Raw genomic sequence first — 26,265 nt, 5'->3', positions numbered from 1 at the left:
AGGTGATTATTCTGAGCAAGAAGAATCCCATCAGCATTGAGCATGCTCAAACCATTCAAGGCTTTATACACCTCAATCAGATCACCTTGCAGGTGCCTAGTCTCCATACACTGTAATTTGCAAACCTTAAGCCTTTCTTCATAAGAGCAACCCTTTGTTCCATTCACTAATCTTGTTGCCCTTCTCTGTACTAGTTCCAACAGCTCTACATCCTTCTTAAAATGAGGCCTCCAGACATATAAAGTACACCTATATACTGTAGCCTGACCATTGCCTTATACAAGGGTGTAATCACCTCCTTATCCCTACTAGAAAAATTCCTGTATATCATTGACAAGACACCATGGGCTACTCTTGCAGACCATCTGCACTGCTCAGAAAACTTCATATTTGCTTGCACAATTACCCCAGGTCCTTTTCATTCTCTACCACTGTCAGTATAATACCACACAGTTGATACATTACTCTGGGGTTACTGTTTCCCATATGCAGTACTTTATATTGTCAATGTTAAACTTCATTTGCCACCTCTCAGTCCATCTGCTCAACTTTTTTGATCCTGTTGCAGCAGCGTACTGTCATTAACAACCCTGCCAACCTTTGTATTGTCTGCAAACTTGAACATTAAGCCTGATATACTTTATTATACTTTATACTTTATTAAGCCTGATATACTTAAAAATTTATTAAATTTATTATTTATAATACAGAAAACAACAATGGACCCAACACTGAACCCTGAGGGACTCCACTAATAACATTAGTCCACGAAGAGCAGTGTCCATTCATTACCACTGTCTTCTCCCACTCAACCATCCCTTTATCCATAGCAGCAATTTTCCTCCAATGCCACACTGCTCCAATTTGTGCAGCAGTCTTCCATGTGCAACGGTATCAAAAGCTTTACTACGATCCAAATATCAAAGTTATTCCCTGCATTCAGTTGCTTTGTATCCACATCATAGTATCCAATCAAATCAGTCAGACAAGATTTCCCAGGGCACCTCCGTAGACAGGTGGGAAGGAGCAGTAGTGCGTATCACATGCTTCTTGATTAGACCGGGGTTCAAGCCTGTCACCACCAAATACGGAAGATGCGGAAAGGTCAGGGAATGACCACCGCATATCCCGGAGCAATATGGCCTTAGTTGCTAATGCTCCTAAAAACCAAAACAACAACAACAACAAGATTTCCCCTTAACAAAACCATGCTGTGTCCGAGCTATAACTGAAGTCTAAATGATCCTGCAGTGCTTCTTTAACCAGTGCCTCTATTAATTTACCTGGAACAGATGTTAAACTAACAGGTCAGTAATTACTTGTCACCCTTAGATCCTCCTTTGTGAATTGGGGTCACATTTCACATCTCCAGTCCATGGGTACCTCCCCCGAGTCCAAGGAAGCTCTCATAATTATGGCTAAGGGTTTGCTTACTTCCTTTTCTGCCTCCTTTAATATAACTGGATAGATCCCATCCACCCCAGGTGCTTTCTTATGTTTATCTTCAACAATTTGTCCTCCACTTTCCTCTCAGTTATTACAAAATCATCTTGTTCACTGCCAGAATTTAATTCACCTCTGGCATTCCCCTCCTTGAATAACTCATCATGTATGAATGTAGATGCAAAATACTCATTTAGTTTGTTTGCTACCTGAGCAGGGATTCAGGATTGATGATTCAACAGTTGAATCATCAATATCCAGTGGACCAATCTGATTCATCCCTTTCCTTCTAGAGTTTACATAAGTAAAGAACTCTTTGCTGTTTTTCTTTGCATCCTTTGCCAAAGATTTCTCGTAATCTGCCTTTGCCTACCTAACCTTTGTGACTTGGACTATGATAGATATAAGCTGATCACAGACCAGCTTATATCTATCATAGGCTTCCATGTCACCCATTAATTTATATGTATCCCATGCATTTTTCTTCTCTGCCACATGTCTCATTAGTTCATCTGACATCCATTTAGGCCTAAACCTTGAACAATATTTCTTAGTTAGTATTAAAAGCATAGTAGCTTCCATGTTATCAGGTGTGGCTAGAAAATTATTATTATTATTACTATCCATATAGTACAAGGAAGCCTGAGGCTTAAGCTGCACCAGCTAAAAAAAAAAAAAAATTTCCAATTTAACCAGAGAGAGAGAGAGAGAGAGAGAGAGAGAGAGAGAGAGAGAGAGAGAGAGAGAGAGAGAGAGAGAGAGAGAGAGAGAGAGAGAGAGAGAGAAGTAGAAGGGAATCACCAAGAAGAGAAGAATGATGATATCCAGCTCAGGACCCTGGGTGTGCCAAGCCCATACTCACCAGATGTGAGCCCCTGGAGTTAAGTTCCAGAAATGGCCACAGTGAATCATTGTTGTCATGACCAGTGACAAAGCTGAACTGCATGTTTGTTTCTTTATCTATTGTTACAATGGTCATAAGTAGCTGTTGTGTGTTTACTATATCTGACAACATTAAATTAAATGAAAGAGGGTTAAGGAGACTAACAAAGTTTGCAGATACAGCAAATTGCATGGTGATATACAACAGAGTAGATCTTCTTCTTTATCTTTGCCTTCTTCTCACATTTATATGAGGTCAGCATTTCCATCCTTAATTATTTTCCTCCATTCCTCCCTATCCTGGGCTTCCTCTCTCCTCCAAATCCTCTGCCACCTTGTCCTTCCATCTCAGCTTAGGTCTCCCACTCTTCCTCTTCCCTATCACCTCCAATGTTTCACACCTCTTCCCCACATACTCACTTCTTCGTTCCACATGTCCAAGCCACCTCAACCTAGATTCCTGCATTTTTTTTTACTCAGAGTCCCAACTGAACCGTACATCTGATGTAGTAATTTCTTATCCTGTCCTTCCTCGTCACACCACACATCCATCTTAGCATCCTCATCTCTGCCACTTCCATCTTCTTCTCCTTGGCCCTTGTAATCACCCATGTCTCAGCACTGTACATCAATGTAGGTCTAACCACAGTTTTATACACTCTTCCCTTCATTCTACAATTTACTTTCTTAACACACAGCACCTCACTCATCTTTCTCCAGTTCAACCATCCACATTGCACTCTATGCTGTATTTCTGCACTCAATCCTCCATCCCTCTCAACGTTCGATCCCAGATACTTAAATTTTGAAACTGATGGTAGCTTTTCCTCCTGCAGTTTTATAGAACTCTCATCTTCTCCATTCAATACCATATATTCTGTCTTTGTTCTACTTATCCTCATGCCTCTCCCTTCCAATGCTTTCCTCCATTCCTTGGGATGGTTCACACAGTACGATATCATCTGTGAACAGCATACTCCATGGTGCTCTACTCTTCACTTCTCTCACCAACACATCCATTATCAGATCAAACAGATATGGGCTGAGAGCTGATCCCTGGTGCAGCCCAACTTCTACAGAGAACCCCTCAGTTATACTTACACTACTCTTAACCTGAATCACTACTCCTGCGTACATTTCCTTCACAAGCCTTACGTACTTTTCTGATGCACCCTTCTCCCTCATACATCTCCATACCTCTTGTCTGGGCACTATCATATCCTTTCTCTGGATCTATGAACACCATGTGCAACTCTACTTGCATCTCCCTGTATCTTTCCATCATCTGCCTTAAAGCAAAGACCACACCTGTTGTTCCTCTTCCTGGCATGAAACCCAACTGTTCCTCTCCTGCCTTATCCTTCTTTCCACAATTCTTTCCCAGATCTTCATCGAATGAGACATTAACTTTATTCCCCTGTAGTTCCCACATCACCCTTTCCTTTATAGATTGGCACAAGTATACTTTCCCTCCACTCATCAGGTATCCTCTCCTGCTGCCACAGTTTTTCCATAAAGTCCCATAGGATATCGATCCCTTCTTCACCCAGACTTCTCCATACCTTTACTGGAATCTGATCAACACCTACTGCTTTCGCCCTCTTCATTTTTCTGAGTGCGCTTTCCACTTCTTTCCTGCTTATGCCTTCCACTACTCTTTCATTCATCTCTCCATCCTTGCATAATGCTCTTGGGTTTTCCTCATTTAATAACTTTTTAAAATAGTCTTTCCACCTTTCCTTAACCTTCTCTTGGTCCTGTATAACCACTCCCCTCTCATCTTTTATCTATTTTATTGATGAGAAGTCCTTTGATGCCTTGTCTTTCACTTTGGCTATTCTCATCAATTGCCTATCTCCATCTTTCCTTTCCAGTTGCCCATAGGCCTCGTCCACTGCCCTCACCTTTGCTATTGCCACATCCCTTTTTGCCTCCTTATTTGCTAATTTATATGCTTCTTTATCTTCCTGGCTATCTGTTAAATCCCATCTTTTCTTCATCTCCTTCTTTTGTTTTATCACCGAATGCACTTCCTCATTCCACCACCAAGCCTCCTTTCCCTCCGACACCCCCTTTCCTGATGTTTTCCCCAACAACTCGTCTCCAACTTTCCTTATGATACAACTATTTAACTTCCACTACTCTTGCACGTCTTCCAGTAACTTTATTCCTTTTAGTTTGAGGAAGGTTGTTGTTGTTAGCGCATCGGCTTCTGTGACCATAATGCACCTCTCAAGGTTGTGGCAGTACTCTGATCCAAGCCCGAGGCAGGATTCAAACCAGTGACCTTTGGGTTGCCAGGCAGGCACTTGACCCACCTGGCTAGCCCGGTTGGCAGTTTGAGGAAGGAGTTCAGGAATAAACTCCTTCCTCAAACCCCCCTCTTTCAATCTTTACCATTTTATCCTTTTCTCCCTCTGTCTTGAATATTTCCTACTTTTGTCCGCTGCAACCTCCCAATCAACCACAAGCAATCTATGCTTGTGGTTGATTGGAACTTTTTCTTTTTGAAGTAGGTGTTAACTATCGCCAGGTCAAATGCCACTACGTAGTAGTAGTAGTAGAAGTAGTAGTGGCATGTGATGCAAGAAAGCAAATGTATGAGCTTATGCAGCATCAGCCAAAAAAAAAAAAAAAAAAAAAAATCACACCATTCCCTCCAAATGCCTGTCCAGTTCCTCCTTAAATTTATTCAACCTATCAACTTCCACAACGACAGATGGAAGTTTGTTCCAGCAATTAACCACCTGCTGGCTAAAGGCAAATTTCCGCACATCTAATCTACATCTGTCTTTTCTTAATTTGAATTTATGCCCCCTTAGGTTCGTAATCTGAACAAGTGGAAGGATCTCATCAGAATTCAGCATGCTGAACCCATTCAAGGCCTTATACACCTCAATCAGATCACCGTGCAGGTGCCTAGTCTCCAGCCACTGCAATTTGCAGAACTTAAGCCTCTCTTGATAAGAGGATCCCTTCATTCCCCTCACCAATCTTGTTGCCCTTCTCTGTACACGCTCAAGTAAATCTACATCCTTCCTAAAATGAGGCCTCCAGACCTGTACGCAGTACTCAAGGCGCGCCCTGACCATTGCCTTATACAGAGGGATAATCACCTCCTTTTCCCTGCTAGCAAAATTCCTATATATCATTGACAAAACCCCATGACCTGCCCTGGCAGCCTGTCTGCATTGCTCAGAAAACTTCATATCTGCCTGCACAATTACTCCCAGGTCTTTTTCATTTTCTACCACCTTAAGTGTAGTACCACACAGTTGGTACGTTTCTCTGGGGTTACTTGTTCTACTATCCTCTCCGCTTCTCTATTTCTTTCCCCAATACTCCACCTTCCATACACTCTTCCTTCCTCTCTCTTGCTTCTTCCTAAATGTCCATTTAAATCGTCCCCAACAATCAACCTCTCTTTCTCAGGTATTGCCATGACCACTTGATCCATTTCCTCCAAAAACTGTCCTTTTCTTCTTCCCAGCGTCCTACTTGCGGGGCATATGCACATACTATTGTGGTCAAGTGTCCACCCACTTCCAGTTTGATGCTTATAATCCTATCACTCCTTCTGTTAACCTCACACACACTCCACTTTTAACTCCATATCAACTACAATACCTACTCCATTTCTTCCTCTCTCATCTGCTCCCCTAAAGAACAACTTGTACCCTCCACCAAGTTCTTTTACTTTATTTCCCTTCCACCTTGTCTCTTGTAGGCATAGGATCTTCACTCTCCTTCTTTGCATCAAATCCACAATCTCTCTACTCTTTCCATTCATCGTCCCAATGTTCAATGTTCCTATTCTAACACTTTTCATCCTCTTCTTCTCTAGCTGGACTAACTTCTTTAACCGAACCTATCCTTTGTTCGGTAGCCCTGACCCTTTTCTCACAGTTTCCAGGCGACATGACTGCACATCACTTATGGGGTATGCCCTAGCCATTCCACATCTATTTAACGTCATTCTATCATTTTCTTTTGTTGAACATTTTTTTTTTTTTTTTTTTTTAATTTATTTAAACATGAACAGTAAATACATTTTTTCAACAACAACTATTTATATTCTATGTAAAAAAGCAAAAGAAAAAAGTAAAACTTTTTAAAGAGAAATATAAATGTTTCAACATTTAAATTTCACAGAATTAAGGACAGTTTCTTGGCATTGGATCAGTCTTGTATTTCACACATTGAAGGTGATGGACTCTTCAGTGATGGTGAAGAGATGACCGCCACTGTTCCATTCGTTGTTTCTGGTCTTTTGCAGTGGAATTCAAGTAGAAGTCTGCTCTGCAACTTCTAATTCCTCCGTAGATGGCTTTTTATATATATATATATATATAGAGAGAGAGAGAGAGAGAGAGAGAGAGAGAGAGAGAGTAGATATTTTGGGGGGGGGGATTCTGGGAGGTATGGAGACAGAAATGGGCATAGAGCTGTATAATCTGAAAATCTGATATTAGTCCAACTCTTCCTTCAAATTATGCCCAAAGCATACTTCCATTTATTTAAATGTATATAGATTTCTGTGAGGTGTGGCAGAGAGGAAACAATCAGGAAACTATGAAATTGTATATGGTCTTAATTCTCCAAGAAACAATGAAATAAAAACTGAAAATTTAGTTGATAAGAATTTTCCTTATTGGGTAATCCTCAAACATCCAAACCTAATATAGATTTCTGTGGGGTTAGGTGGGGGACTGAAGGCTATGAAATCAGATTTGATCCTAAAGCTTTTTGAGGGCATAACAAATACTGAAAATGTGTGACAATCTAACTTTTTCCTGAACAAGTCATGCCCAAATGTGGGAAACATACTTTTATGTAATACAGATAATGAATTGTTAGATGCTGATGGATGGATGTGAAGACAATGGGTGCACTGCACATGTGTGAATGCACCTAAAACTAAAAAAAAAAAAAAAAAAAAAAAAAAAAAAGATATTTGAGAGTCATACGTATGCACCAGAACAGTGAAGAAAGCGAAAAAATTTTAAATAATTTGGAAGGCATGCTTAAAATTAATAAAAATTATTGCTAAAGAGTCCTGATAGTAATATTTATTACCATTAGGATTTGTACAGCAATAAATTAACAGTTAAAGGTTAATAATAGTAATAATAGGCTGAGTAATCTTTATTACTATTATGGTTCCCTAAGGTATTCAATGCAAAATTCCTAGTCTCAGATTAGGAAATCTAAAGAGCAGGACCATGAAACTGTAGGTAACTTCCATAATCTAATGGATGTAACCAACAATTTCATGTTTGTAATTTATGTTTATAACATTTTTTTTCTTTTTGACCAAACAGGTTTAATAAAAGTTTTTTTTATGTTTAAAACATAACATAAAAATTTGAATTTCATTAAATATTCATTAAAAAAAATTTTAAAACTAACTTAAGTATTGCAATTCATTAGGAAAAGGTCAAGCATTTGTATATTGCAAGCAGAATTAAAAAAAACTGTTTTTTTTTAGAAATTAAAAAGGATTTGTGAGCCTGTTAGATCCTGTGCTATCATATTTGTTATGACTGGAAGTGCCACTATTTCAACATTAAATAATTTATTGAATATTAATTGTGCATTCTCCATGAATAAGCAAAACCAGGTTGTCAAAAACTGAATTTACAAATAAAGCAAAACAATCTTCAAAATTTGGATAAAAAATTAAAAACTAAAAATAAGCAAAAATTATCAGAGAGGGTCATAACTGATGAATATGGGCACTGAATTTAATACAATGCCCATATTTGCATTGTATTTAAAATGTTTTATGTTTAAATGAAAATATCTATTTACTTAGAAATTTTGAAGTTTATTCCTTTCATTCTAAGTTTTCACCTTCCTAATAATTTTTGTTTACTCCCTCAAAAGGAATGCTACCTTTGTAGTCAATCAAAGCTTTAAAATACAACAAACAACAAAACACATTGCACTTTTAGATTACTACTGTTTATAAAAAGAAAACTGATTAACTCAGGGACTTTTTTTTCCTTTTTTTTGAGGGGGGGGGAGGCTGATGCAGAATAATTCTGCCTCCTTGCCCTGATTCATTTGGCCTGATTATTATTAATACTAATGCACCAACTGCCAGAGTAGCTGATGAATTTGATAAATTCACTTCAAAACTTTTATTCTCCCATTTTATTACTTTATAGCATAATTTTATTTTCATTTTATTTTATGTCTTCATATTATTAAATCAATTATTTTATATCTTCCTAGATGGTAAATAACTAACAATAAAAATTCCTGTCCCTATTGTGTGTGTGTGTGTAAAAATTTCTTACTTACCTTTAATTTTTCTGTTGCAAGAAGGTGCTGAGCCATTGATTTGACTAAAATTTGAAAGAAAAACCATGAATGTCTAAGAAATTTGTTAATAACTAAAAAATCTGTGTTGCTTGGCCTTAAAGTAATAGTCAAATATTTTGTAAGCTCCTCATGAACTGTAGTTTTTCGAGTAGCACTCACAGGTTCGGTTACAAAGACATACTAGAAAGAGAAAGAAAAAAAAAATTTCATAATGTAGGATTTGGAAGTCACATTAATTAATGCAATAATTGCTAATATGAATAAAGACAGCAATGCACTTCACATTAAAATATTAACCACTTGACTGACTTGCATGTACATGGTACAGGCAAATGTGCCAAATGAAAATTGATTTGCATATGTGGTACATTTGCCATGCATTTCAATGTCTCAGTTTTGTTTTGAATGCAAATATTCACTAAACTATTTTAGCATCGCGTGATTTGCACACAATATAATATTTTTTCTATAACCACGTTGGCTATAAAAAACTGGATTTTCTTTTTCACTTGGAACATTACTTTTCTTCTAAACTCACTCTGTACAAATCTCAAATCTGTACCCATACCCACTATGGATTCCACATGGGGTGGTGCCTTCAGAACCTCTCAAGCTTCTAGATTCTATAAAAAGAGGGCAGTAAGGTTAATTAATCGCCCGTCTCTTACAAAGTCTTTCACTCTGTCTCATTGGTGTTCAGTTTCTGCTGCATACAATTTCATAGATATTTCCACGAGCACTGTTCTGAATTGGCATATGTAATTCCACTACACTCTTCAAAACCAGTCTGTACGTGTTTACATGCAACAATCAGTCAACATCCATTCAGTGTCCAACTCCAAACTCACAGAACTAACTTTTCCTCTTCTTCATTTATCCTTTCTACTTCTATTCTCTGGAACAACCTTCCTTCACACATATTTCACAAAAATTAGTCTACAAAAATTTAAATCTAATGTCAATAAATTTCTTCTGTCTTCTCAGCCTTTAACCCACACATGATAATAAGTACTATAAGTTCTAATACCTTTTGTGTTTGGGATTTTCACATAAAAATAAAAAAAATAAAAAAATAAATTACTACTGTTTCTATATAGGTGATTTGTTGTTGTTTGTTTGTTATTTGGTTTTTAGGAGCATTAGCAACTAAGGCCATATTGCTCCGGGATATGTGGTGGTCATTCCCTGACCTTTCCGCATCCTCCGTATTTGGTGGTGACGGGCTCGAACCCCAGTCTAATCAAGAAGCGTGTGCTACGCACTGCTGCTCCTTCCCACCTGGCTACGGAGACGCCATAGGTGATTTATGTTATGCTGGTTATGGAAAAGGTCAGCCATACTATAATATAAAGATTTTGCAAGAATCAACTTTCTGGACAGAACACAAACCAATAATAAATAGAACCAATATAAATTAATAAAACAATGAATCTTTAAAATATAAAATCAATAAAAAGTAATAAAATAAAGCATATAAATAAACTCATTAAATAAGATACATAAATGTAATAAAATCACAGAGCAGCTTTCAGAATTATGCTCCCTTATCAACTCTTATAAGTGCAATACACAATGGCCTGTAAATTGGGATGCATTAATAAGTTGCAAACTCTGTTGCAACCTGTTATGGTTGTTGATGAACAGAAAATGGCACTAAGATGCTTGTGTGCAGTTTAAATTATTGGGACTACTTAAAATAATGTAATCCTTAAGTGATGGATTTTGACCAGCCTGTTAGGAGAACCTACACAAATGTACTCCATCTCTTTATTTCTTTATCTCGACGGCTTTAGCTGAAAAATTCTTCCTCTTTATAGAGAGTATGAAAATACTAATGTCATTTCTATTTAAATTTTGTTAATGTTTCACCACTGATGAGGAATGGCATTAGTATTTTCATACTCTCTTAAGAGGAAGAATTTTAAATTAAATTATTTAAAGTTTAAGTAACTTAAACCAGTCTAAATCTTAACATATTACAATACAGGAAGTGTAGTCTTTATTCATATTAGAACGAAACTCATTAAATATTAAATTCGATTTATATATAAATAATATATTAAAAAATAATATCTAGTTCTTGCCATTAAACATACACCAATAATTTTAATCATACTGAATTTAATAACTTGTACCTCTCTCACAAGTTAAAATTATAGAAAGAGATGTCTATTCACAATATGGACAGACTTGTTTTGTGGGTTTGAAAATTTTTTTCAGATGAGATCATTGTATCAATATTCTCACATAGGTGTAAAAAATATTGATAATATTCTCAAATTATATATGAGGTTATTTTTCTATCTTTTCAGATGTAGAACTATGTTAGAGTCATAACTAAATTACATAAGTTTAGTGTTTACAACAAGCCTCAGACCAATCCAGTGGTAAAATTTGATTCGACTTTAGCAAAAAAGTTCCCATACTTTAAACCCAAACTAAAGAGCAAAACAATGAGAGATGCTATAAAACAATCACTAAGAATATATTATAAAAAAATTTCTTTTCATATTCCCACAGTCAAGCAAGAACAGTTTAGTTCATTATTAAGGCACCTAATAATAACACTAACTGCTCAATTTTTATGAGCATATGGATTCAAATGACATCATACAACATGCAATACCAGTGAGTACATATATCACCCAGAGCCACATCCACCCCCTTTGGTTCAGAAATGAGTGTTTACACCAGTGGTTTTCAACCAGGGTGCTGCACAATATTCCAGGAGTGCCACGTAATTTGGGTTTAAGTTACTTAAACTTATTATTTTTTTAAAAAATTTATGTTTATTTCATTATAAAAAGGTGTACAGCATCTTTTTAATTTTGTGGTGATCTATAATTGATGTTTACTTAATACCTCTATATAAAAAATAAAATTATTATATACTATATATATAATATTGTAAGTAGAACGTGTAAAGTAGATTTAATTGGTTTAAGTCTAATGAAAATACGGTATACACTGGGAGTGATATATGGAATGAAAAAGAGGAAGAAATGGACAGAAGAATAAAATAAAGATAAGTGAAAAAGCAACCAAAATAAAATAACATTGCGGTGTCTTTCACAATTTCAGTGTCATCATCAGAGGTCATCCACCGAAATTATGAAAAAGACAGCAATGTTCTTGCTTCTGTTTCCGACATGATCTGTATGCTAAAGTACACATGTGTAGTTGTTACGTGCTGTGAAGACAAATTTTGATATGAATTTTGCATTAATAAATTTATAAGGGATGTGCCAATAAAAGTAGTTATAATACGTAGTGCATACAGGCACTTCCCCCCCACCTATATTGATTAGCTTCTTAGTACCATTATTCGTTACTATATATATACATATATATACACAAAATTTGTATATAAAATTTGTATTATGAAATGTAATTTTTATAATTATATTATTGTAATAACTATCATATAATATATATATATTTTTAATATTATATATATAGAGGAATCGGATCTAACAGGAAGAAAATTGAGTAGAGGTGCCGCAAAATAAAATAAATGACTTAGGTGTGCCGTTATTAAAAAAGGTTTACACATTTATGAGTGTGACTACAGTTCTATTAAATTATCATGGGCAGGATAAGCTCATGCCCAAATTATACCAATTAAAAAATTAAATGATACATGAAAATAGGAAGAATATTTTCCACAGGTTAGCAAAATAAAAATAAATTTAAGCTTATGGGCATAGCTTAATTAATACATACTAACTAGTTGACATTTCTGTTCAGTGACATTTGTGGGTGGGAGGTTAAAATTTAAAACAGTAAAAAAGATAAGCAATCAATAACAAAGAACAGGGCACACACAAATTGCAAGTAACACGATACGTGCCAGTGCGAATGGAATAACAAGTTAAGAAGCTTAAAAAATAGGAATGAAGAGAAGATTCTGAAAATCTAATTTTTTTAGATGATTGACGGTTTTATGGAAGTGTAAACACGTTTCACCATAATAACCCACAGAATTCCAGCTGTCGGTATTATCACAAATTCAATAAGATCGAGTTTACTATCTGTTTATAATAGATTGCACTAACAGAAAAGCCCAATAAACAGGGGACTGCTAATTGTTTTTATGGTTGTGGTCTCCAGAAATCCAACCAAACCACGAGTTATGGTCAGAGACAATTGTAGGGTAACCTCAAGTGCTGCGGTCTCCTGCCTCAATTAAACGGCATGTTGTCCCAATTAAGCAAAAGTAAACCCTGGCTATTTTCTCAATTGAGTTCTGTTCTTTAAGATTTGTCCCAAATAAATGGCTGCCCCGATTAACTGGACCCAAATAGCCAGAATCCACTGTATTAGTTTCATATTTATAATTTATGACTGGACCTTTTTTATTTTATTTTCAACAGAAATAATTTTTTTTATTATTTTACATAAAAAATGTAAAAAAACATGGCATTTTTAAATATTTAAATTTTATATTAAAATTTAAAGGTTAGATTAAAAATAAGTACTTCAATCTATTAAGAAAAGATGATATATTAGTATACTGAAAGTAGAACTCAAAAAAATTAAAAACTTTTTCTATAAATAAAAAACAAGGTTAATCACCTGTCATTGTCCTGCACGATCCCATTGCAAATTTTTTGGGGTGACCACTGCCAGGGTTAATGCATATGTATTTGGCAAAATCCCATGGCATTTACTAGTGAAAAAGAACAGCTTTTTCTATTATTCCAAATTGGTTGATAGTACAGAGATAAAGTCTTTAAATTCCCTTGACTTAGGAATTTTGGGTTATCAATAGGCTAAGTATATAGTTTGTCTAATGCCAAGAATGTCAGTCAATGCAACATTTGGCTTGTATGGTATTTATTATAAGGATGAATCAACACTGGAACCCCATTAACTTCTGCACAATGGGGAGGGAGAATTCATTCATTATTTTAATTAGATCTAACTTTGTGATGGTTTTAATTGGGAAGTTGCTTATGAGGACTTACAAGTTGGAAAAAGGGACTTAGGAAATGAGGGTCAGAAGCTTAGGAAATGACTAATCCATTGAAATACACAAGCCATCTTTTAGGGATGGGAATGGCAAAGGTATATCAAATTAAAGAGAGCTAAATTATTTTGTGATAACTGAGAGTAAAGTGGAAAAAAACTGTTCAAGCTAAACATAAATAAGGCGCCTTTGGTAGATGGGATCTATCCAATTATCCTGATAGAAGCAGCAAAAGAGGTCAAAGTGTGAAGTGATTATACACCTGTAAGCGTGACTTCTATTCCAGAGAAAATAAAGAAGTTAAAGAAGTAAAACAGGATCCATCTAGACAAGAATGCAACTTCCACAACAACAGATGAAAGTTTGTTCCAGAAATCAACTACCTGCTGGCTAAAGGCAAACTTCCACACATCTATTCTACAAATGTCTTTCCTCAGTTTGAATCTATGCCCCCCCTCAGGTTTATAATCTGTGCAAGAGAAAGAATCCCCTCAGCATTAAGCATACTCAATCCATTCAAGGCCTTATACACCTCAATCAGATCGCCTCACAGGTGCCTTGTCTCCAGGATCTTCAATTTGCAGAACTTAAGCCTTTCTTCATAAGAAGACCTTTATTCCCTTCACCAGTCATGTTGCCCTTCTCTGTACTCATTCTAGCAACTCAATATCCTTCCTAAAATGAGGCTTCCAGACCTGTACGCAGTAATCAAGGTGTGGCCTGATCATTGCCTTATACAAGGGGATAATCACCTCTTTATTACTGCTGCAAAATTCCTGTATATCATTGACAAGACCCCATGACCTACTCTGGCAGCCTGTCTGCACTGCTCCGAAAACTTCATATCTGACTGCACAATTACCCCAAGGTCTCTTTCATTCTCCACTACCCAGAGTATAACACCACATAGTTGGTACATTTCACTGGGGTTATTGCTACCCATATGCAGCACTTTGCATTTGTCAATGTTAAACTTCAATTACCACTTCTCAGCCCATCTACCCAACTTTTCCAGATCCTGTTACAGCAGCATACTGTCATTAAAAAATCTGCCAACCTTTGTATCATCTGCAAACTTCAACATTAAGCTTGATATACCTTCATCAATATCACTGATAAATATACAAAACAACAAATAGGCCCAACAACGAACCGTGAGGGACACCACTAATAACATTAGTCCACGTAGAGCAGTACCCAATGACTGCAGTACCCAATGTTTGCAGATGATACATATGTTGGCAGAGTGGTTAATCACAATAATCAGGGTATGGCAGTGCAACAATATCTAGAAAACTTAGACATATGGACTTAGAAGTGGCAACTGAAGTTTAACATTGACAAATGCAGGGTACTGCATATGGGTAGCAGTAATCCAAGGATAACATACCAATGTTGTGATACAACATTGAGTATAGTGGAGAATGAAAAAGACATGGGGATAATTGTGCAATCATACAAACTGCTGGAACAGCTCATGGGGTTTTGTCAATGACATACAGTAATTTTTAAAGTAGGAATAAGGAGGTGGTTATCCCAGTGTATAAGGTAATGATTAGGACACATTTTGAGTACCGCAAACATGCCTGGAAGCTTGTTTTAGGAAGAATATTGATCTGTTGGAAAAGGTGCAGAGAAGGGCAACGAGATTAGTTAGAGGAAAAAAAGGGTACTCTTATCAAGAAAGAATTCAGTTCTGCAAATTGCAGCATCTGGAAATCAGGTACCTGCAAGACGAACTGATTGAGGTGTTTAAGAGAATGAATTGATTAAACTAAATACTGATGGCATCCTTCCTCTTACTTATAAAACACACACGAGTAGGCAAAAATTTAAATTGAGGAAGGATGGTTACAGAAATTTGCTTTCAGCCACTGGATAACTGATTGTTGGAACAATTTTCCATCAGGCATTATGGAAGTAAGTAGCTTGAATAAATTTAAAGAACTAGACAAATTATTAGAAGGGTTGAACAAGTAACGTGGGAAGTTATTTGATTTTTTTTTTTTTATTTGTCTGGTTGATGCTGAATAAGCTTGCTTCCTTGTACCATTTGCCACTATTAATACTAATACTAATACCCTTAATATGAATACAGTAATACCCCGACTTACGCTACCCCGACTTACGCGAACTCGGAGTTACGCGGTTCTTGATTTTTTCGTTTGGCAACGCTGCCGCCCACTATCTTCAAGGTCGTTTTTCATATGTTATCGATATACGGTGAGACGGCGGAGAATGAGAGCGAAAGATGAACAAAATTCAACTTTGCTGCTTTTATGTTTTTTATATCAGTGAAGGGGAAACACATTTCACCATAATAACGTAAAAACCAACACAATTCCAGCTATCGGTATAATCGCAAATGCAATTAGATCGAGTTTACTACCACTTTATAACAGATTTCACTAGCAGAAACGCAACTGGATTTTTATTGTTTTATGGTAGTAACCCCCAGAAATGTGAGGTGTTAATAGTGTATCTCTGCCTTTATGGTGTTGTTTATTCAGTTGCTACATGCGCGCAGCTTTGTTTATGCGTATCAAGCGTGCCTCCTCGTTTTGTAATTGTGCTTTATTCCCTAAAAATGAGTAAAATACTTAATTAAAAGGTGTGAAAAGGAAGCGTCCTGGTGAAGACACTGCAGATTCAGAGAGAAAAAGAAAAGCAATTATCGATAAACAGAGGCGGACTGGATCAAAAATTCTTACCCGGGAAAATTTATAGTGGCCTCATACTATGGTTTATGGCCAAAATCACACTGGCCCACCGGGGTTTCCCCCGGTAAGGCTTATGGCCAGTCTGCCTCTGTCGATAGAGAAAAAATATAAAATTGTGAAACGCTTTGAGCGAAATGAAAGACCATGTGATATTGCACGTGCTACAGGCCTAAACGAAGCAACGGCGAAAAGCACATGACAATTGCAAACTTGACAGGTTGAAAATTGAAAAGGGCTATTGTAAAGGGCTTAAAAATTTTAGAAAACAGACTCCAACGAAGAACGCGTTATAGCTACAAAGCAAGGAATAAAAAAAAATTATTAGCTTGCTACGAAGAAATTCTGCGTGAAAAAAAGAACGCGCTGTGTCGTCAGACGAATTTGTTAGATTTTATGAAGCCATCGACATCGAAATAAGTTTTTAACGTAAGTCATTTGTTTTTTAATGCATATTTTGTATTAATATGTATAAAGAACTGCAATTTTATTAATATTTTTATTCTAAACTAGTGTTTTTGTTAGTCCTTGGTCCCAATTAAGCAAAATTTATATGTATTTATATGCAAAGTTGTACCCCGACTTACGCGGATTCGACTTACGCGATTTTCGTCGGACCCACCTATCGCGTAACTTCGGGGTATTACTGTATAGTGGAATCTAATCTTTGAATATAATAATGTCTTTACAAGTTTAAAAGCACTTTAAGGAAAATAAACACTAATATTAAGAAATCATAACAATTGTATATAAATATTTATAAGTATAGAAATACTACCTGCACATAAGAATGAAGTATATCAGTTTTCCCAGCTTCATGAATGCTGTGCACAATATGAATAAGAACCTGAACAGTATTAAGGGAAACTTCTTCACTGGCAGTCGCAACCAAAAGGTGAAAAAGTTGATTTAATGCCGTAGGTAAGAAGTTAATAATAGTACTGACATCCACAGCATGAAGTGCCTATTTTAAAGTTAAAGAAAATGCGAAACAAAGAATGTTATTTATAATATAAAAAACTAAACCTACAAATGCTCTTGGGTATACTCTTTATATGATAAGGCATCTGGATTTTTAAAATATATATAATACATACAGAATTTCAAAATATACATATAATGTAGTTAAATTCTGAGGAAAAATGAAGTCCCAAGACATTCAATACAATGCAATCTCAATACATTAAATTTATTTTGTTTTATGACATGTTTTATTTTAGTTTATTATGTGTTTATTCCTTGTAGCGCACTAGTAACCCAAAGCTTCTGTATGTGGGCCATGATTGTCATTGCACAAGATGATCCTCTTCCTCCATGTGTGGTACAGTGTAATATGGTATGGGCAACCAGTTGAAGACCTGTAGAATTCACATCATGAGCTTGCCAACTAAGGTCATACATTTCTGAGCAACTTTGGCTTAAATATCACAGGGAATGATCTTATGGTTATCAAATCAGGGCTCTGTTGAAACTGCAAAGCAAGTGAAAGCATCAAATTCAGCAAGTGGAGAAAATGGCATTCAGATAATTCTGAATAACAGTTGTATGATGTGCCCCATCATTTTGAAAATACATGTCATTAACAATGCCACATCTCTCCAAATCTGGCATTAATCCAATGGAATATGTTATCTTCTCCCATATATAGAAATCTGACTTAAAATGCTGCTTTACCAAATCATTCTATAAAAAAAAACATTTTGAATCTCTTTTACTCTTTGAAGTGTGATGTCTTTAAAGAAGTGAATTGCAGCAGAAATAAGTTATTCTTCAACTGAAAATAGACTTTTATCTGTTAAGTTAACTTCACCTGAAAATAAAAAAAAAAAAAAAAAAACCTGGAATAACAATAAACACAAAATCAGGGTTACACTGGTTGTCCTGCAATTTATGAAATAATCATATCAATAAACTAAAAACTAACTAATTAACATATGTATTGGAATTGCACTACATTGAGTGTTCTGGGATTTGTGACACCTGTATAATAACAAAGATTTGTTTAAGTCTTTCCCACCCCACTCACAAAAAAAAAAAAAAAAATCATAAATAGGTCAAAACCAAATATATCAGTAATAATATCACTAGATACATCAAAACCAAAATTTATCAGTATTTTTTTTTTCATCTGGTGAATATTATAAGCACTTCAAAAATGAAATATAAGTAAAGTATATTCAATAAATGAGAGCTTACATATGCTCAATTTTTCCTAGGTTCTATTAATATTTTGGAAATAAACAAGGAGTTACCTTTTATTCAGTGCGTAGGATTTCTTCTTTCACAAATCTCCTTATACGAATAAATTACAAAATGATACTTAAAACAAATTTACATAATTTAAAATAGTTTAAAACTCATGTATTCCTCACTATTGACACACGGACAGCCCAACACCCCAGGATCACAGAGGAGAACCCCACCCCGATCCCAGAAATATTAAACCCCCATGCAACCTTTAGTGAAGGAAGACATTGTCATAAACGCAAAATTACAATACGAATAAAATGCTATTAAAATAAGATGAAAGTATCATAAAACCATGCAATTAGAAATTCCTCACTGGAATATCAATAAATTACTATGAGACAAAATAACTAAAAGATTCCACCCTATTATGGGTGGAATCTTTCAGTTATTTTGTCTCATAGTATTTTAATAGTAATTTATTGATATTCCAGTGAAGAATTTTTAATTGCATGGTTTTATGGTACTTTCATCTTATTTTAATAGCATTTTATTCATATTGTAATTTTGCGTTTATGACAAAATGTCTTCCTTCACTAAAGGTTGCATGGGGGTTTAATATTTCTGGGGTCTGGGTGAGGTTCTCCGCTATGATCCTGTGGTGTTGGACTGTGTGTATCAATAGTGAGGAATACATTATGAGTTTTAAACTATTTTAAATTATGTAAATTTGTTTTTAAGTATCATTTTGTAATTAATATTTAATGTATTGGCAACTGGCATTATCTATCCTGACTCATTAGATGAATGCATTCCACTTAGTCTAATTCAGAATTAGATATACTCCTTTATTCTTTTTGAGTATGATTATGGAATCCTGATATAAATGCAGAAATGTAACTAATCACACATAATTTTCAATATATTAAATGTCACTATTACATATGGAGGAATGTATTTTTTAATTAGAATTTATTTTTTTTTAAATTTCATAACCTAAGTAGATGCATGAGGTATGTATTTTTATGACATAACTATTTTTATTTTGTTAGTTGTTTTTTTTTTTTTTTTTTTTTAGGAGCATTAGCAACTAAGGACACATTGCTCTGGGAATATGCGGTGGTCATTTGCTGACCTTTCCGCATCCTCCGTATTTGGTGGTGATGGGCTTGAACCCCAGTCTATATCAAGAAGTGAGTGCTATGCACTGTTGCTCCTTCCCACCTGGATACGGAGGCACCTAACATAACTTTATAAGATTTATGAACCTATATTTCTTATAGATTTTTTTCTTGGACAAAGACAAACAGATGATCAATATCATTCAAAGTTTTCTTTCTTTTTCTTTTTGTGTGTGCATGTACATACATTGTGTGCACATCTCTGTGCATTCACCTACAGATGCAATGACCACTATTTATAATAAATAAGAATTATATGTAATCTATCCTTGTTGTAAGGATTTGAACAATTTTATTTCTGATTTTGTTTATAAAAGTGGCCATTGATAACTATGCAGAATTCTACCTGATATGAAGTACCACAGTAGATGAGGAGAAAAAAATTATCAAGGCTATCCTGATATACTTTGGCACGTGCCTCTTTTTGAGACTTTTTCCTATTGTAATACATTTCAAAATTAGTCTTATGCCATGACAGTAAGAATCCCTCTGCTCAAAAAGAATAGTTTAGTTTAGTCTTTAAAATAGAGGCAATATGCAATCCAGAAGTATAAACGTGTGCATTTTGGAATATTTTACAGTTGGTTTCAGGAAGGTATCCAAAATCCAGGAGTAGTAAACAGCTTGAAATGGAAAACTGAAGACTTTTTTTTTTAACATTTTGGCCAATTTCTGTACACAATGCATAATTTAATTCACCTACTCTTTAAATACAAAGATGAATATACTACTATATAATCAATACTTGTTGAAGAGTTTGTATATCCAATGAAACAGACAAATGCACACAGCACTGATATGAGAAGAATACGAAAGGAACATTAATACAATGGAGAGGAGTGAGGACATACTGTTTCTTGAGCAACTAGTGTGGAAACCTTTTGGTACATATTTATATTAAAAAATACTTTAAAATTAAAATGCAAAATAAAAATACATTTTACATTGTAATTTATTTAGAAAATTAAAATAAATAACTGTTAAAATTATAAGTTAGGTAACCAAGATATTGAATAGATATATATATATATATGTGTGTGTGTGTGTGTGCTTTTCTTTTAATGGTGTTTTGACATATAATATATACACACACACACACACACACACACACACACACACACATATATAGGCATGTATAATGTCCAATTGGCATACTTACAATGGCATTAACGTAGCACAAAGTATTCATTAAACCATATGCTAAAATCTAACCGATTATGCATACTAATTATATATATATATATATATATATATATATATATATATATATATACAGAGAGACACACAGAGAGAAAACAGATACCTCTGTTAGAAGAGTTTTCTCTACTTAATTCATATTTAAAACAAATATCTACTTAGTTCATGTTTCAAACAAAATCCACTTTAATTCATATTTTAAAATAAAATTTACATTACTACCCTACATTATCAATTTCTTTATATAATAAAGGATTAAAAAAATTCATATTGTAATTTATAAGTATACTGAAGAGAAGGAAGTATATTATAGACTTTAAGAAGTGCAATATTTTGAAATGTTCTTACACATGCATAGCCAATACAAAGTACTGTTGAAAGCTATGCTTAACAGTGAAGAGTAGAAAGTTGGTTATTAGTTCATGCCATGCAGTAATGATTTATAAATGATACTAGATGAGTAAAGTAAAATTAACAGTAATTTATTTTGCTATTCTATAATCACAAAATGGCATGATAATATCCCAAGTTTGAAAGGAAACATTTAAAAAAAATCTTTATAGCATTACAGAACTTTCTTAAAAGAGAGAAAAAAACTAATTTCAGTACTAACCCAGTTTATGTTTAGAATTTAATCAGATTTGAAAAAAAATTGAATTACTGGATAACTTGTTCCAACAAAAGAAAAATTTCACATTATTTCCATTTTGAAGTAAGTAAATTAAATAAAAAGAAGTGCATTTTTTTAAAAAAACGAGCAACGTCATCTTGAATATAGTATGCAAAGAGCATACTGCTATGCAGGCTGGCAATTATTAAAATGGCACATTTCATTAAGTCCATGAAGAAAGAGAAAGACATGTAATGCCCAAAAATGTATGAGGTAGAAGAATTAAACTGTATTAAAGAGTAATTATAGTATTAGAATGACTAAGCGATGCAAGGTAACATTTTTTTCAAATTTGTAAAAAAAAAAAACATAATTCACTTAAGCTTTTCCCATCACCAAAAAAAAAAGTGATCAACCAATTCCACTTTGAATTTATTTCAGTAGGTAATTAATTCACTGTTTTACAATACACTGCCCAAAAAATAAGCTTCTTGAGATCCACTCCTCTGTTAACCCCTAATTAGGATTTTATATATATTTTTTTCATTTTAATGAAAGAGTAATACATTCTAATCAGGTTCTTTCTCACAAAAAAAAATGCCTAGTTGCCAAACTTTGTAGACTACATTTTCTCAAACCATTCTTCATAGAGACAATAATAACTGCTCCTCACTAATCTAATTACTCTCCTCTGAAGCTTCTCCAAGTTTTTTTTTATTTGTCCTCCAAACCTGAATGCAACATTTGTAATGCAGTCTCACCAAAATCATATATATAGAGGAACAATCCACCCTTTTCTTTACTCGTAAAGAAAAATGTGTATTGGTAAAAGGTGGTGAAAAAAGTAGATGGTGAAAAAGAAAAATGTAGCATACAATCTTAGCTGCCAGTTTTCAGACCATATTTGTAATCAAGTCCAAATCATCTGAAAACAATATGGCCTCATTCTGCTTGTTAACTACCCTTGCCTGCATTCTCTCAATGTTATTAATGAAAATTAAAGACAAGTGAAATAGAGGAGGTGAGGCCCAGCACTGATCCCAGAGAGGTTCCACCAGTATATGTTAGCAGCAATTGCATTTCCTCTCTGAAGAATGCCAATTTTATGACAACCATCTATCTCTTCTATTCCAGTTTATACAATAATCTCTTGTGGAGTCTGCATGAAAAGCTTTACTAAAACCTAACATAATAATATCAATGGTGTTTACGTTTTACTAACTGTTTTACAACCTAATCATAATTATTTATTTTAATTTTAAATCCTGTACAGCATTTGAGTTAGGAGTGTTTCATTAGAGAAGCTTTGCTGGTTATAATAAATAACAAAGCTTTTTTAATAAAAGTAACTCACCATTCTTATTTTATATAAAATAATTTTTGCTGTTTATTATAATTGTAGTAGTACAGTAACTAGAAGCCTGCATGGCTGAAATCTGAAGAATATTTTGATGATTCCGATATTTTTATGCAAAAATGACTTCTACAAACTGGAGCAGTGTGGAATTACAAACATATTACTGCTTTAAACAAAGATGGTTCAATGTCAGGAAACAGAGATAATGGTGATTAATGGCCACTGTTCTTTCTGGACTAATATTATTAATAGAGTTCCTCAGGGTTCAGTGTTGGGCCCTTTACTGTTTTCACTATTTATTAATGAAATTAATGTGGCATATCAAATTTAATGTCTGAGTGTGCAGCATGTTTAATGGCAGGAATTAGGGTATGGGATTGCAACAAGACTTAGAAAAATTAGATGCCAGGGAAACTGAGGTTTAACATGCAAGGTATAGCAACATGGGCAACAATAATCCCAGAATAACACCAACTGGGTAGTATCACATTCAAGGTGATGGAGACAGAAAGAGATCTAAGGGTAATTGTACAGTGCAACATGAAGTTCTCTGAGCAGTCCCAACAGGCTGCTAGGACAGTTCATGGAGTTCCATCAGCAATATGCAGGAATTTTGCCAGCAGGGACAAGGAAGTAATTATCCCAATGTATAATGTAATGGAGGGGGCTATACCTTGATTACCACATACAGGTGATAGACGAGGTGGAAGCCTCATTTAGATCTGTTAAAATGAGTGCAGAGAAGGGTAACAAAATTAGTCAGGGGCATAATAGGATACTCTTACAAAAAATACTTCATTTTTGCAAATTGAATCTGGAAACTGATGCCCACCATTAACATAGTGTTTTAAAAATACAGAAATAATAAAGTGCTATAAAACAAAAAGACAAAAATTCAGTTTTCTCAAAAGATAATTTTTTGTTGGCATATCCCACAGACTTTTCTTGCATATCCCTAAGGGTATGCATACTGCCTTGAGAAATATTGCTCTAGTCAAAGTGAATCATCCTCTAGTTTAAAAGGTAACATCATTAACAGTTTGATACATTCTCATGCTGTCTTTTTCAGTATAACTGAATGTATACTGTCCACCACTGGGCACCTTAGTCTTTTTCAATGCTTACTTCTTAGAGACAGCTATATTAGTATAACCTACAGTAGTGCAAGGAAGCCACCAGCTTTTGCTGCACAGGCCAAAAAATATATATATTATTAATAATATAATATCAACGTAAATACACCATAAATTTAACTACATAAGTAGTGTAACGGCATTGTTTTGATTTTATCTCATATTGTGATTACCTTCACAACGAGATACCAGGTATTGCACTACTTTGAATAAATAATGCTTCTCTAGTAGAGGAGACTACTGTTATTTATTCTCAGTGGGCAAGAACAACCACCCAGATGCATTTCAGAGCTTGTTGGCTCACTCATCAGTAGGCGGGCAGGTACCCTAATAATGCAGACATGCCATCACAGTTGCAAAGTTAATTTCACAATGAGAGATGCCAAATGGTAAAGGTAATAATATTTTTAAGACTAAAGGCACGAGGCATAATGTTATTGGTTAAGATAAAATCAAAACGATGCCATTACACTACTTATGTAGTTAAATTTATGGGTAAACTATGGTGTATTTACACCGATATTATATAGTTAATTTTAACCCATAACATATTATGCCTTGTGCATTTAGTCTTCAAAATATTATCATTATCTTCACCATTTGGAATCTCTCATATTGTGGAATTAACTTTGCAAACATGATGGCATGTCTGCATTATCAGGGTACCTGCCCGCCCACTGATGAGTGAGCCAACAAGCTCCAAAACGCGTCTGGGTGGTGGCGGTGCCCACTGAGAATAAATAACGGTAATCTCCTACTAGAGAAGAATTATTTATTCGAAGTAGTGTTATAACATTATACAGTATTATGCCTTGTGCATTTAGTATTCAAAAATTATTAATAATAGAATAAAATTTATATAATAACTGAAAATATACAACAATAAATTATAATAAAAATACAAAATAAATAAATCTATAAAAAATAAAAAGGAAAAACCTGTTTCCTTCCATACATAGAAAACTATTCAGCTGACCTTTGAATTTTCCCCACTAATAACACACTAGTTAAAATATCACACACTAGTTAAAATATCCTGTATTTTATGGCAAGCTGACTACCCTTCACAATTTTCACCTGGTTCAAAAGTGCTTTCAATCAAAGGTTGTTGCAGTACCTATTCTGTCATCTGCCTTTTTGTTTGAGTTGAATTAATAGATTTTGCTGTGTCTATTAATTCCAACTTGTAAGAGGCCTATCTGATTTCCTCTTGTATTTATATGTGATTACAATTCCTTGTCCCAATTCTTAGGTCTCTTTGTCAATGATTTCCCATATCAGGTTTTGTCTGTCTTACTCCATCAGTGGATTTTGTTTTACAGCAGTAGCCAAAAAAAACTTCCATTTTACCTAACCATCCCATCCAATAGTTTGTTTAGTTCTTCCTTGAATTTATTCAAACTATCCACTGCTATAAGGCTATGGTTAGGCTGCATCTTGAATATTTTTTACAGTATAGTACTCAAGATGTGGCCTATCCATGAGTAACATGTCTGGAAGCCTCACTTTAGGAAGGATGCAGATCTGCTGGAATGGGTGCAGAGAAGGGCAACCAGACTGGTGAAGGGAACAAAAGGGTAACTTATTCTAATTTCCAGGTACTCTTACATAGAAAGGTTTCAGTCCTGCAAATTGCAACATCTCAAGACTAGGCACATGTGGGAAGATCTGTTTAAAGCCTTGAATGGATTGAGTAAACTGAATGTTAATGGCATTCTTCCACTTACTGACACTACATGCATGAGGGGGCATAAATTCAAGTTGGGAAAGGATGGTTGCAGGATAGATGTGCAGAAGTTTGCCGTCAGCCAGCAGGTGGTTGATTGTTGGAACAGGCTTCCATCTGATGTTGCGGAAGCAGATGGGTTTAATAAATTCAAGGAAGAACTAACAAATTCTTGGAGGGTATAAATGGGTGAAAGGCTTTTTTTTTTTTTTTTGGCTGATGCTATTTAAGCTTGCTTCCTTGCATCATTTGCCATTATTACTACTACTACAACAACAGATGGAAGCTTGTTCCAGAAATCAATTACCCGTTGGCTGAAGCCATCTTTCCTCAATTTGAATTTATGACCCCTTATATGCATAGTCTGAGCAAGAGGAAGGATCCCATCAGCACTGAGTTTGCTCAAGCCATTCAAAGCCTTAAATACCTCAATCAGATCACTTCGCAGTTGCACAGTATCTAGATGCTACCATTTAAAGAGAAGAAGCCTTTTGGTAAGAGCAACCCTTTGTTCCCTTCACCAATCTTGCTGCCTT

General features: G+C 34.8%; 1 protein-coding gene across 1 annotated transcript in view; it reads right to left on the bottom strand.

Moving 5' to 3' along the window:
* Positions 1-26,265, bottom strand: part of Ziz (dedicator of cytokinesis protein Ziz) — a 464,297-nt gene that overhangs the window by 185,459 nt on the left and 252,573 nt on the right. The window contains 2 exon segments of the mRNA XM_090369931.1: positions 8,632-8,832; positions 17,117-17,302. Coding sequence (XP_090226057.1) covers positions 8,632-8,832; positions 17,117-17,302 — 387 coding nt within the window.

The sequence above is a fragment of the Mastigoproctus giganteus genome, chromosome 1 (genome assembly GCF_048544385.1).
Source record: "Mastigoproctus giganteus isolate SK-2022 chromosome 1, ASM4854438v1, whole genome shotgun sequence".
Taxonomy (NCBI): domain Eukaryota; kingdom Metazoa; phylum Arthropoda; class Arachnida; order Uropygi; family Thelyphonidae; genus Mastigoproctus; species Mastigoproctus giganteus.
Note: the sequence above shows the minus strand (reverse complement) of the source record. Positions and strands in the feature narration are given on the sequence as shown.